This window comes from Microcaecilia unicolor, chromosome 6 (assembly GCF_901765095.1).
Source record: "Microcaecilia unicolor chromosome 6, aMicUni1.1, whole genome shotgun sequence".
Taxonomy (NCBI): domain Eukaryota; kingdom Metazoa; phylum Chordata; class Amphibia; order Gymnophiona; family Siphonopidae; genus Microcaecilia; species Microcaecilia unicolor.
In genome coordinates, this window is record NC_044036.1 from 24,989,681 (window position 1) to 25,002,916 (window position 13,236).

The following is a 13,236-nucleotide window of genomic DNA, read 5'->3' on the forward strand; positions in this document are numbered from 1 at the left end:
TTGATGATAATAAACATTGTGAACATAATCAATAAATTCAAACACTTCGTAAACATAAGAACAGGTCACAGTTGCATACATACATCGTAACTGCATCATCAATATTTTCTAACATCATTTTCTCCCCCCCCCCGTTTAACATCGTCACAGTGATCGTCTTACTTCATAGCGTCTAGTCTTTCCCAATGTCTATTACAGGACTGTACCCATCTACAACATGGAGTGCTTATCTCCTACGCGCCCCATTTGCTAGGGCATTCCAAGTTTATTTAGCACAGCACTTCGTGCTTTGTGGGAGATATTTTGCAAATACTTAATCCATATATTGATAAACTCCTTTCTTTTCTTTGGATTACCGTAAACCGCCCTAGCCTCCCAAAGCATTAATTCATGCAACCTATTTCTCCAATACCAAAAGGAGGGTGGATCTTCTTGCATCCAGTGTCTAAGCATGCATTTTTTCCCCACTGCATATGCCTTGCATAAAAATAGCTCCATATTTCTATCTGATATCCCATACGCATCCCTTTTGTTCAACAACACTCCTCTCCAAGAGGGGAGTAATCTTTGCCCTAAGAGATGTTCAAGATATTTCTGTATCGCTCTCCAAAATTGTTTTATTCTAGCACATCTCCAAAATGCATGCAAAAAGGTATTACTATCTCTATTACACTTTGAGCATTGAGCTTCCAGTAAACGAACCTAAATGGAGCACAGCTGCCCCACTACATGGCTGTATTAATATGGTAGACCAAAAAATAGCCGACAATGAAGTTCTGTTACCTACCAGGTTGAAAGCTCCAACCCCCAGTTTGACACCTCCTTCAAAATGGCAATGGTTTTCTCCCTTTACGTACTTGGAGCCCTGTTCAAGCGCATGAAGCTCCCTTCAAGAAAAACAGGATAAGGCATGCATTCATTTCTTATGGCTCAGTGAAGGCTGCCCTGCTGGTCTCAAATGCCGTATAATAGTTTCATGGAACAACATGGTCAATGCATTATGTCACTCATATATGAAAATAGAACCACGATGGTGAGGGGGTGCCTCATTGTGTGGTCACCAGGCATCAACTCTAACTCGAGGGACATACTTTTTTGAGATCTTGCCAGGTATTTGTGACCTGGATTGGCCACTGTTGGAAACAGGATGCTGGGCTTGATGGACCTTTGGTCTGTCCCAGTATGGCAATACTTATGTACACTTTGGAATGCATTGTCTGAAAGGCTTCGCTTAACACAAGACTACCTCTACTTCAGGAAGCAGGTGAAAGCTTGGCTCTTCAACCAGGCCTTTAATGGAAGAAGTAATTAACTCGTTAGTCTCACTCACACACACAAGGAGTGACTCGGGCTGCACATACTGTAGCGGGACATGTTTATCCGCTCTTAGCCTAACTGAGATAATATTTAACCATCTCTCTGACCTCATGTGCTGCTTTCTTCAAATCAATCACCTTACTTTCTAATTCTTCCTACTTTCTTACTCATCTATATGTTACAACTTTGCCTTACCCTTCAATACCAATTATAATGTTCTATTACGTATTGTGTTGTCATTGCAAGTAGTATACCATGCCATATTTTGTATTGTTACTTGAATATTTTTACTACTGGACTTGCCTGTTGCTCATGTTTGATCTATTCTTACTGTCAACACAATATGTAATAGAACATTATACTAATTGATAGTGAAGGGTAAAGCAAAGATGTAACATATAGATAGGTAAAACAGTAAGAAGAGTTAGAAAGTAAGGTAAGTAATTTATTTGTGTGCAGATATCAGGATCACTAGCCTAGTGGTTAGTGCAGTGGAATTTGATCCTGGGGAACTGGGTTCGATTCCCACTGCAGCTCCTTTTGACTCTGGGCAGTCACTTAACCCTCCATCGCCCCAGGTACCAAAACTTAGATTGTGAGCCCTCTAGGGACAGAGAAAGTACCTGCAGATAACGTTACAGTGCTGCGTACGTCTAGTAGCACTATAGGAATGATTACTAGTAGTAGTTACTAGTAGAATCCAGGGGTATGTGGATTTATAAGCTTCACAGAAACACACTCCTCTGAAGTTACTTCCCAATGGGGAATGTACAGAGATACCTCACACTTCTCCTCTTGGACCCCATAACTCTATGTCAATAAGGACAATGATGCAACTACCAAAGGACAATTTTCATTTTTCTGCTAACTTTAAGGCGGAGGAATAGCCTAATGGTTAGAGGAGCAAGCTGAAAACCAGAGAAGCCACAATTCAAATTGCCTCACTTAAGATTGTATGCTCTTTGGGATCAGGAAAATGTCTACTGCACCTGAATTTAACTCTCCTTGAACTATTACTGCCAAATCCAAATCCCAAAGCAATAAGCACTACCCCAGTTGTACACTATATTCTCGTTAGCAGGAGTTTATTCACCTCTCTGTGAGAGATCTTCCCGTTTCTACTTATGGACAAATAGTAAGGTTATTGCTACTGGTATTAAAGCAGGAGGAGACATGACAGTTATGTGAAAGGCTACTATTATATTCTACGATGAACCTATAATTATTTTCACTTTGAAGGGTAAGTTGTATTGACCAAACCATGCTGCACGTACCTCCCCACTACTATGCAAAGTTTTAATGTGTATTGTATACAACTTCTTAAACCTAACCTCCTCATTGCTTTAATGCACTGAGGTCATAGATGTTGTCTATCATAACATTCACTCGATTTCCTTAGCCACCCAGAACCGAGCTTGTTTTTATCACTTCTAGTATAACGTCTGAGATGCCTGTACTACAAATATCACCTTTGCATTAAAATGTCATATTTACCTGTACGTTTGGTAGCTGTTTCTGACTTTGATCCCTCCCTTGATAAAGCCGACCATGTTCTCGTCCTGTGTGAAAGAAACCTATTAATGGCAAGCATTGACCATAAACAGAGAGCTGTGGAGGTAACTGGAAGGTGGGATTCCATGAACCTCTGGGTTTTTTTTTCAACTTAACAGTGGTTAGCCATGGATAGGTCCCGGGGGGTCAAGGCCCACCCAGTATGGACTGACGTCCACCCAAAATTGTGGCACTCTTGCTGTAACTGGCGAGGATCCCTAAATCCCGCCAACAGAAGAATTTTTCCTCCTCTGGCAGCCGGCGTTGTTCCGAATGGCAGCAGGCAGCACTTTCCTCAAGCGGACGCCAACAACAGCCCCTCCGCACATACTTGGTTTTCATGCTGGCATTGTTGTCTTTTTGAGGCAACTGCTGCCCAGCTGCCATTTGGAAGAGCGCTGGCCTGCCCAAGGAGGAGGAAGTCTTCTGCTGGTAGGGTTTGGGGATCCCTGTCATCTCAGGTATATAATATTTTGGATTTGTGGTCATTGGCATAAGCATGGTAAAAGGGTTGAGAGCATAGAGAGAAGTGTGGCGGGGAGGGGGGCGGACAAATTCTGTGCCTACCACCTTGAGCTGAGACCCACCCAAAATTATCCATCTGGCTACGGCCCTGCAACTTAACCAGCTATCTAGTTATGTGGGTAGGTAATCTGTTTACAGGTAAAAACTATTTCTTCTCTTTAACATTGTTTTTCATAATAAGGTGAAAACATTCATAATCTTAAAAATATCTCTTTTATAACCGGTGGTGGGAGGCGGGGCTGGTGGTTGGGAGGCGGGGATAGTGCTGGGCAGACTTATACAGTCTGTGCCAGAGCCAGTGGTGGGAGGCGGGGCAGACTTATACGGTCTGTGCCAGAGCCGGTGGTTGGGAGGAGGGGCAGGTGGTTGGGAGGCGGGGATAGTGATGGGCAGACTTATACGGTCTGTGCCCTGAAGAGCACAGGTACAAATCAAGGTAAGGTATACACAAAAAGTAGCACATATGAGTTTATCTTGTTGGGCAGACTGGATGGACCGTGTAGGTCTTTTTCTGCCGTCATCTACTATGTTACTATGCAGTAACATCCATATTTTCTGGCCAAAAAATAGATCTTTAGATTTCTTACAATATAGCCTCAAAAGGGCTCCAGATCTTGTTCGAATACAAACATCACAAGCAACCACTTCACTAGTGGTTTGTTCAAGAAAAGTGGTCAAATTATTTACCTCAGGAACCATTTTTCTTCAACTCCTACGTTATTCAAAACTTCACTCTGATCTGGATTACTCTTAAACTTCCTCATTTATGGGTTCCACATTCGGGATATTTTTGTTTGAAGAAATCGAAGGAAGTTAATGAACAGTGATGCAGACTTTAGACTGGGGAGCAATTTTGGAGCCCTATCACAAGCTCCACCCAAAGCCTCAAAACAATTGCTGAACTCAAGGAAGTGCTGCAGATGATCTGGGACAGCCCACCACGGGGGACTGATGATCGACAAGGCTCTTAGGAACTTCCCAAAGCGACTGAAGGCCTGTGTTGAGGCTGGGGGTGGACACCTTGAGCATTCACAGTGACTGCGAAGTTCTGACACATTGTTAATGGTATCGTTTGAATAACGTTATTTTACTGTGTTTTAACTCAAACATCTTTAACGTGCAAATATCGCTAGGCGGTAACGCTAAAACGTCAGTAGCATTAACAGAGCTTAAGATAATTCAATGCTGTTTAATACATTAGTATGTAACATTTCTTGTTGAAACTCACAGCAGTTGCTCAGAAAACAGCAAAAAAAAAAACCTCTGTAAATGACCACCTAACTCACCCGATAGCAGCACCAGCCCTGAATGTTACGAGACCTTACAGCTATGCCCTATGACCAGAATATGTCATGCATCTCACTCTTAGACTGGTCTCCGGTGATTCCTTGAGACTACAGTACAATACCTGCAAAAATGTTAGAGCAGCTCTCTGAAGCAGGCACTCCGCATAGCAAACCTCAGCATGGATCTCCTCTGCAGAGAGAAAAAAAAAAACCAGAGGCTGAGAGATGGGGAAAGATCACCACAAATACAAGCTAAGTACTTCATTGCAAATCAAAGACAAAAGCACTCATGATAATTAAATAATTAGACAGAGCCTTTGCCAACAAGCTTTATGTCACAGGAGAGAGGCTGATACAGTCCCGTTTCTATCCCACGGAACTTATGAACATGCAGGCTGCAATCTTTTCAAGGAATAAAAAGACCACAGAGGCACTGGGATGAAATTAGGATTAGCTCAGTCTCTCTGTTATGGCTTGGTGCTTTCTGGCAACCTTTGATCGAAGTGTCCACCCAGCACCTTCCTAAACTGCATCAAAAAACTGCTTTGCCTAAACAGTTCTATGCTGTCATGTTGGCCCTACTTTCCAAAGTGTGTTACCATTCTGTCCCACCTCTGCCAAAACTCCGAAACCCTAGAGAAACAATTCTTAGGGGGCAATTCTGTAACTCTGCACCTCCAGTTAGATGTGTCGATGCCACGTGCTGAGCCGTTATGAATACTAGCATAAACTTGAATTTGCATGTTTAAATTTAGGAGGGCCGATGTACACACAGAAGAAACAAGGTCTTCGCAGACCAGAAGACACACAGGAAAACAGCGAAGATGACTCGAAAAAGAAAAAAAAATGCACAGATGATGCTCCAAAGGGTCTAAAAGGTAAATTGTTCAACAACCAAGACTCAACACAGCCGTGTTTCGGCCAATTTGGCCTGCCTCAGGAGTCTCCTACGGTTGTATGTGGATCCCCAAAGGAATGCTGCTGTGTAATGTACTGTAAAAAGTAGCCGTCACAAGCAAAAGTCTCATATTATTTTCTTGACAACAGATGTTTTGCTGTAAGTCTTGAGAAGTAGATTTGAGAAAGTACTTTACACTTTGGGAATCCACATACAACCGTAGATGATTCCTGAGGCAGGCCAAATTAGCCGAAACACGGCTGTGTCGAGTCTTGGTTGTTGAACTGTAAACTTTTAAACCCTTTGGAGCATCGTCTGTGTATTTTTTTGAGTCATCTTCGCTGTTTTCCTGAGTAAATTTGGGAGGGACCATTTATAGCAGGTCAATGGCAGGTATAAATGGGTAAACCTAATTGTGCCATGTAAACACACAACATATACTATTCTATAAGCTGTCTGTGTATTTTGAAGATGCATCCACACCCCTCCAATGCTTTGCTCATATTTTTCGATTTGCACTGCCTAGCATTCTAGCGTTCACGATCCTTTTGTGAAGTTCTAACAGCAAGGTTTAAGACATTACGTGTATTTTATAGAGGACATCTAAGAATTTGATACATCCAATAGAAGACTCCTGAGGAAGGCCTTTTTTGGCCGAAACACGACTCCTGTCGAGTCTCGGATGTTGCAATAAAGCTTCAACATATTGAACGTCGTCTACTGTTCCAATCATTTGTCACCCTTGCTGTGTTCAACTTGCTCACATGTACACCACTTCCAGTTATGCATTATCCCTCGGATTCTATATATGGCACCCAGACTTGTTTGTGCTGCTGAGATACACACACACAACTTAATTTGCTAACGAGCTATTAACCATCAATAGCTGGATGCTAACATTCAATTACAGACATTAATTGGCACCAATTAGAATTTGCGTGGGCATCTGGCTGCATGATATTATATAACGTTGAGTGCCTGAATCCCATAGCGAGCAACCCAAAAAGGGGCACGGTCATGAGAGTGTCATGTGCGTTCCAAAAAGTTGTGTGCCATGTTATAGAATAATGGGTCTCCACACCCAACTTGGGCAGCGGGATTTACACCATGTTTAAGCAGGCGTAAGTCGGGCACCTAGAGTTCAGTATGGAAAGCAGCAGGGGCGTAGCCAGACTTCGGCGGGAGGGAGGGGTCCAGAGCCCGAGGTGAGGGGGCACATTTTAGCCCCCCCCCCGCCACCATTATCGACCCCCCCCCCGCCGCCAACTTTGACGACCCTCTCAACCCCCCTCCTGCGGCCAACCTTCCCCCACCGTCACCGTGGGCTACCTTTGCTGGCGGGCGACCCCAATCCCTGCCGTCCGAGGAGGTCCTCTTCTTCCTGCGAAGGCTTCGTTCTATTTCTGACGTCCTGCACGTTGTACGTGCAGGACGTCAGAAACAGAACGAAGCCTTCGTGGGAAGAAGAGAACCTCCTCAGCCGGCGGGGATTGGGGGTCCCCCACCAGCAAAGGTAGCCCACGGCGAAGGAGGGTTGGCGGCACGAGGGGATGGGGTCGAGAGGGTCATCGGCAGGGGGTCCAGGGCCAAATCTACAGCAGCCCAAGCCCCCCTGGCCCACGTAGCTATGCCACTGGAAAGCGGTGCCAAGCATGATTCCATAAAGGATGCGTGCCCTTTACAGGATAGTACTTGGCAAGGCCATTTATAGAATTCTGCCCCTCCCCCTGGCACTTATGTGCGATCTTACAGAACAGTGCGTAGTGCACATAGGCGCTTTTCTGTGCACTAAATGCGGTCAGTTATAGAATTTGCTTTTTAGTGACGAGGTTCTTCATGCAGATCTACCCGTGTTTAACAATAGTCTGCAATAAAGGGGAAGGAGAGTTTATCTACAAAGGCTCCTATATACTTTTTATTTATTTTTGAACATAAGAGTTGCCATACTGGATCTGACCAAAGGTCCAACAGTGGCCAATCCGGGACACAAGTACCTCACAGGGTCCCAAGAAGTCAGTTATTTTGGATGGCGTTTGCCATGGTTTAAGTTTTCATTCAGGGGCAGTTCAAAATCCCCAGAAGCAGGTCTTTTGATTGAAACGCTGTATTCCATACGAGCGTCGGCTGCAAGAACTCTTTAGCCCGTGCTGAGCTTGCTAATGCAGTATAAGTAGTCGCTTATTTTCTCTCTTTTTCCAATTTTCTGTGTTTGTTTATTGAAACTTTAATGGAGGTTTTATGTTTCATGCCTCATCCGAAGTCATTTTAGAAGCTATTTGTGTATACTGATGTTTTTGCTTCAACAAGTTTTTGAATCTGAACAATAATATAGAGGTTTTGGTCTCTGGAGGCAAACGATTGATTACGTGCAGTAGGCTCAGAGGTTTGGAATAGCTTTGTGCTGTTGGAGACCTAATAGCCTTGCCAAGGATGGCTTCCAGGTCCTTTTCCCTCTTTTTTTAATGATATGCCACAATGTTCTTTGTTCCCTTGGGTATACGACAATTCTTGTGGAGCAAGATCTATTGTATTATTTTGGTGCCTTTCCCCCCTTTTTTCCTGCTTTATTAGGATCCCAAGAAGTAGCAACATTCCCCCAGATAAGTACATCAAACATATAAACGGCGAGTGACCGAACTCACTCGCAAATGCGCAGTAAAGACCCTCTCTGTCCCGCCCCCGCATCAATACGTGATGACGGGGGTGGGACAGAGAGGGTCTCTACTGCGCAAGGGGAGGGACGAAACCGCCGTCGCTACCGCTTCCCCTCCCCCAAGGTCACCACCACCACTCCCCCCACCCGGAGTCGCCGCTGCCACCCACCCTCCACCCGGGCCGGGCTCTCGCTCCGCTATAGAAACAGCGTCAACGCAGCACACAGCTCAGCTGAGCTGCCGTCGGCCTTCCTTCCCTGCCTGTGTCCCGCCCTCGCCCACGAGGGCGGGACATAGGCAGAGAAGAAGGACGGCAGCTCATCTGAGCTGTGTGCTGCGTTCCCGCGCTGTTTCAATAGCGAAGCGAGGGCCCGGCCCGGGTGGAGGGGTGGCGGCGACTCTGGGGGGGGGGGGGCCGTAGCGGTGACCTCGGAGGGGCAGCGGCGAGCTCGGCGGCGGGGGGGCCTTGCAGCGGTGAGGAGAAGGGGCCTTTCAACCCCCCCCCGTCCTATACTAGCCCGTTTTTACGGGCTCAACGGCTAGTAAGTACATAAGTATCGCCACGCTGGGAAAAGACCAAAGGTCCATCAAGCCCAGCACTCTGTCTCTGACAGCGGCCAATCCAGACCCAAAGAACCTGGCAAAACCCCCAAATTTTTATTATTATTATTACATTTGTACCCCGCGCTTTCCCACATAATGCAGGCTCAATGCGGCTTACATAGTAATTTGAAATACAAAGTTAATAGAATTTTAATAAAACAGTACAAAACAATGTAAAGTTGGGCTTAGGAGTGTATGATAAGTTGAGCTAGATAATACATGACTAGGATAAAAGAGGGTAGACAGGATAGGATAGTGTAATTTGGGAGAAAGGGTGAGGAGGGATAAAATTAAGGAGAGATGGAAAGAGAAGGTTGGGAGGTTGGTATTTAAGTCAGAACAGAATTTAATAACGATCAATGGACTTTTCCTTCAGGACTCTGTCCAGACCCCCTTTAAACTCAGCAAGGCCAGCTGCCGTCACTATATTCTCCGGCAACGAGTTCCAGAGTCTAACCACACGCTGAGTAAAGAAAAACTTTCTCCAATTTGTTTTAAACCTAACACATTCTAATTTCATCTTGTGTCCCCTGGTTCTATTATTGTTAGAAAGTGTAAACAAACGCTTCACATCTGTCCGCTCTACCCCACTCATTATTTTGTAGACCTCTATCATAACACCCCTCAGCTACCTTTTCTCCAAGCTAAAGAGTCCTAGCCGTCTTAACCTCTCCTCATAGGGTAGCTGTCCCATCCCTTTTATCATTTTTGTCGCCCTTCTCTGCACCTTCTCCAATTCCTTTATATCTTTTTTTGAGATGAGGTGACCTTAATAACGGTTTATGGACTTTTCCTCCAGGAATTTGTCTAAACCTTTTATAAACCCAGCTACATTAACTGCCGTTACCACATCCTCCAGCAACGAGTTCCAGAGCTTAACTATGGGATGAGTGAATTTTTCTCCTATTTCTTTAAATGTGCTACTAAGGAACTTCATGCACTCGTGACAAAATTTTCTTGAGACACATATGAAATCTTTTTTGAGGCTGCTAAAAGGGATTCAAAAGAACATTTCACTCTGGCGGACTAGAAGAGTTGCACATATTTGAACTTCTTATCACAAGTGAATGTGTAACATACTGAGCTGCACATAGGAATCACTAACCCCCCTGTTTACAAAGCCGTGCGGCAAATGCCGACACAGCCCATTCAAACTAAACGGGTTATGTTGGCCTTACTGCACCGGCAGCCGACGGGGTGGCTTTATAAACAAGGGGGTAAATAACTTATCTTAATATTCCAGCAAACTTCAGGATACTTTTAATTGTGGCTATTTTAACATGGGACAAGGAAACACCTAGAAATGAATGCAGTACCTTCTGTAAACTGGTCAAGAGTCTGGCCATGTACTAGACTGTTAAAGGAATCTGCCACTGTTGATTTCTTTCTAAACCTAGGGCAGAAAAGAAATTATTAGTCTGGTAAAAAAACACAAGCCAGAAGCACAGGGCCGCCAAGAGACTAGGCCGGGCCTGGGGCAAGGCCACGTCATCTCCGCCCCCCCGCTGCCCCCCCACCGCTGCCGCCCCCCATCTCTCCCCCCGCCGCCGCAGTCCGTGGTCTCACCTGCCTGCCTCCACGGTTCCGGGCCCCCTTCATTCAAAGCAGCAGTCGCAGATCGCCTCTCTTCGGGCCTTCCCTCCCTGTGTCCCACCCTCGTCTGATGTAACTTCCGGTTTCTGTGAGGGCGGGACACAGGGAAGGAAGGCCCGAAGAGAGGCGATCTGCGACTGCTGCTTTGAATGAAGGGGGCCCAGAGCCGAGGAGGCAGGCAGGTGAGACCGGGGACTGCAGCGCCAGCGGTCTGACCCCGGCGCCGGGCCCCCCTTGGAGGCCCGGGGAATTATGCTCCCACCCCCGCCCCCCCTCTCGGCGGCCCTGCAGAAGCAGAGAAAGCACAAGGGAGGCACATGACATGCTGAACTCAGTCCTGAGATATGGTGCTGCCCCCATTTGCATGGAGGAAGACCGTTTGTTCTTTATCTGAATACGTTGAGAATTGTCTGTAGCAGAATACAGTGCCTGCATCTTTAAAATGGATAAGACTACAAATCCCTGTAATCCCGTAGTTCCCTGTGATAGGCTCTTTCAGAGCACATGACCCAGATCCCCCCATCTTGTGGAGCTCTTTCTATTGGCTTGCCTGATTCTCTAAGCGTGCTGGGTTAGTATCCCCCTCTCCATCGGATCTGTTAGTTAGGCTGTCTGCAGCAAGGAGGTTTAATAAAGACAGGAGACAGACAGCATGATGTCAAAAAGCTGAAGCTGTCTCCCCCCGCAGCCGCTATATTGGTGATACCAAAACAAACTATCCGCTGCCACACGCTTGTTGGTTGGTAGCATTTTTATTTCATCTCAGTTACAGAAACATGCCAGCTTGTGCAGCATACAGATGTATACAGAGAAACCATCAGAATGGAATAACCTTGTATTGGTTATAGTAATTACTTCTAAATCGTAATCAGTGTGTTATTTCGAGGGGCTGGTTATAGGGACACCCTAGCATGTATTGCATTGGAGCTGAGCAGGAGCGTAGCCAGACTTTGGCGGGAGGGGGGTCCACAGCCTGAGGTGAGGGAGGGGGCACTTTTAGCCCCCCCCAGCACTGCCCATCCCCCCCGCCATTGCCGACCCCCCCCCACCATCATCAACTTTGACCCCCCCCCCCTGCCGACGACCCTCTCCCGCCGCCAACCCTCCCCTGCCATCGCCGTTGCCTACCTTTGCTGGCGAGGGACCCCAACCCCCGCCAGCCGAGGTCCTCTTCTTCCTTCCTTCGTTCTGTTTCTGAGTCTGACGTCCTGCACGTTGCAGGACGTCAGGCTCAGAAACAGAACGAAGGAAGAAGAGGACCTCGGCTGGTGGGGGTTGGGGTCCTTGCCAGCAAAGGTAGGCGATGACGGGTTGATGGTGGGTTGGCGGCGGGAGGGGGAGGTCGAAAGGGTCATCGGCAGGGGGTCCAGGGCCAAATCTACGGGGGCCCAGCCCCCCGTGGCCCCACATAGCTACGCCCCTGGTGCTGAGATATTTTTATCTAGTAAAGGGCTACCAAAACAGAGATCATGTTATGAGAATCAGGTGCTCAATATTCAGAGATTTATTTTAAACTGTAAAGTTTTTTTTTTAAACCTTAATTAAGTTGAAACCTGGGAGCATTTAAAATCATTTTTTCCCCCTGTGCCTAGATCAAAAGAGAAAGATGGTATGTGGGAACATGCTCCTTTTGTTTTTGAATGCAGTGGTATATTATAAAAATGCATTATAATTTTATTCACTACACACAACTGCCTATCTATTTATGGTTGCACAGAGGGGTAGCCCGACGTGCTCGATAGAGTGAAATGTACATGCGTAGCAAACATTTATAGTGTAGCTCCCAATGTAAAACATTTTTTTCGTAATCTCAGCACTGGCCAAGAGACTACGCTTCAACTGCACACCCATAAGTGACCCCATTGCATCTCGAGACCATTTCAGAAAGTAAGTCACAGTCAGTATTGTTCATATTGTCTTGTAAATATTTGTGGTAACATTTAAGTGAAACTAGCTGTTGGCAGGGCCACCGAGAGACTAGGCCGGGCCCGGGGCAAGGCCGCCCCGCCTCCGCTTCCCCGCCATTGCCGCCCCCGTCGCTCCCCCTGCTGCTGCAGTCCGTGGTCTCATCTGCCTGCCTCCACGGCTCCGGGACCCTGCATTTAAGGCGGCAGTCGCAGATTGCCTTTCTTCCAGCCTTCCCTCCCTGTGTCAGTTTCCGCAAGGGCGGGACACAGGGAAGGAAAGCCCGAAGGGAGGCGATCTGTGACTGCCGCTTCGAATGCAGGGGGCCCGGAGCCGAGGAACCAGGCAGGTGAGATCGGGAACTGCAGCGCCAGCGGCCTGACCCCAACACCGGGCCCTCCTTGGAGGCCCGGGGAATTTTGTCCCCCCTGCCCCCCCTCTCGGCGGCCCTGGCTGTTGGGTGTACAACCAGTAAGCCTCTACAAACAATTCATATGTAGACTGAGACAGGGAACTGCGGGGCAGGGAAGTTACATAGTAGCACAACTGTCAATACTGAAAGAGATCCCCTCGGGATTGGCCATGGTCCTCACAAAGTTCTGGAAAGGTTTTAATCTTACCCTCCTCCGTGACCAAATGATGAATATAGATCACCCCCTTTTCCACTCAATGATCAAAGGCAGAGGGGAGCAGCCCCAGGGCAAATTCTCCATTACCGGAAGCAGTGAAGAAGAGCAAGAGTCTACGCCAAAGATCTTGCCCACCCTCCGCCATATCATAAGTACTTAAGTATTGCCACACTGGGACAGACCAAAGGTCCATCAAGCCCAGCATCGAACAGTGGCCAATCCAGGTCATAAATACCTGACAAGATCTCGAAAGAGTTCAATACATTTTACGCTGC

General features: G+C 46.7%; 1 protein-coding gene across 2 annotated transcripts in view; it reads right to left on the bottom strand.

Moving 5' to 3' along the window:
* TTC39A (tetratricopeptide repeat domain 39A) overlaps positions 1-13,236 on the bottom strand; it is a 209,358-nt gene that overhangs the window by 81,674 nt on the left and 114,448 nt on the right. For both annotated transcript variants that reach the window (XM_030206144.1, XM_030206146.1), the window contains exons 4-7: positions 10,151-10,227; positions 4,802-4,869; positions 2,812-2,876; positions 788-887 (exon numbers count right to left, since the gene is read on the bottom strand). In XM_030206144.1, the coding sequence (XP_030062004.1) occupies positions 788-887; positions 2,812-2,876; positions 4,802-4,869; positions 10,151-10,227 (310 nt within the window). The remainder of the gene's footprint in view (positions 1-787; positions 888-2,811; positions 2,877-4,801; positions 4,870-10,150; positions 10,228-13,236) is intronic.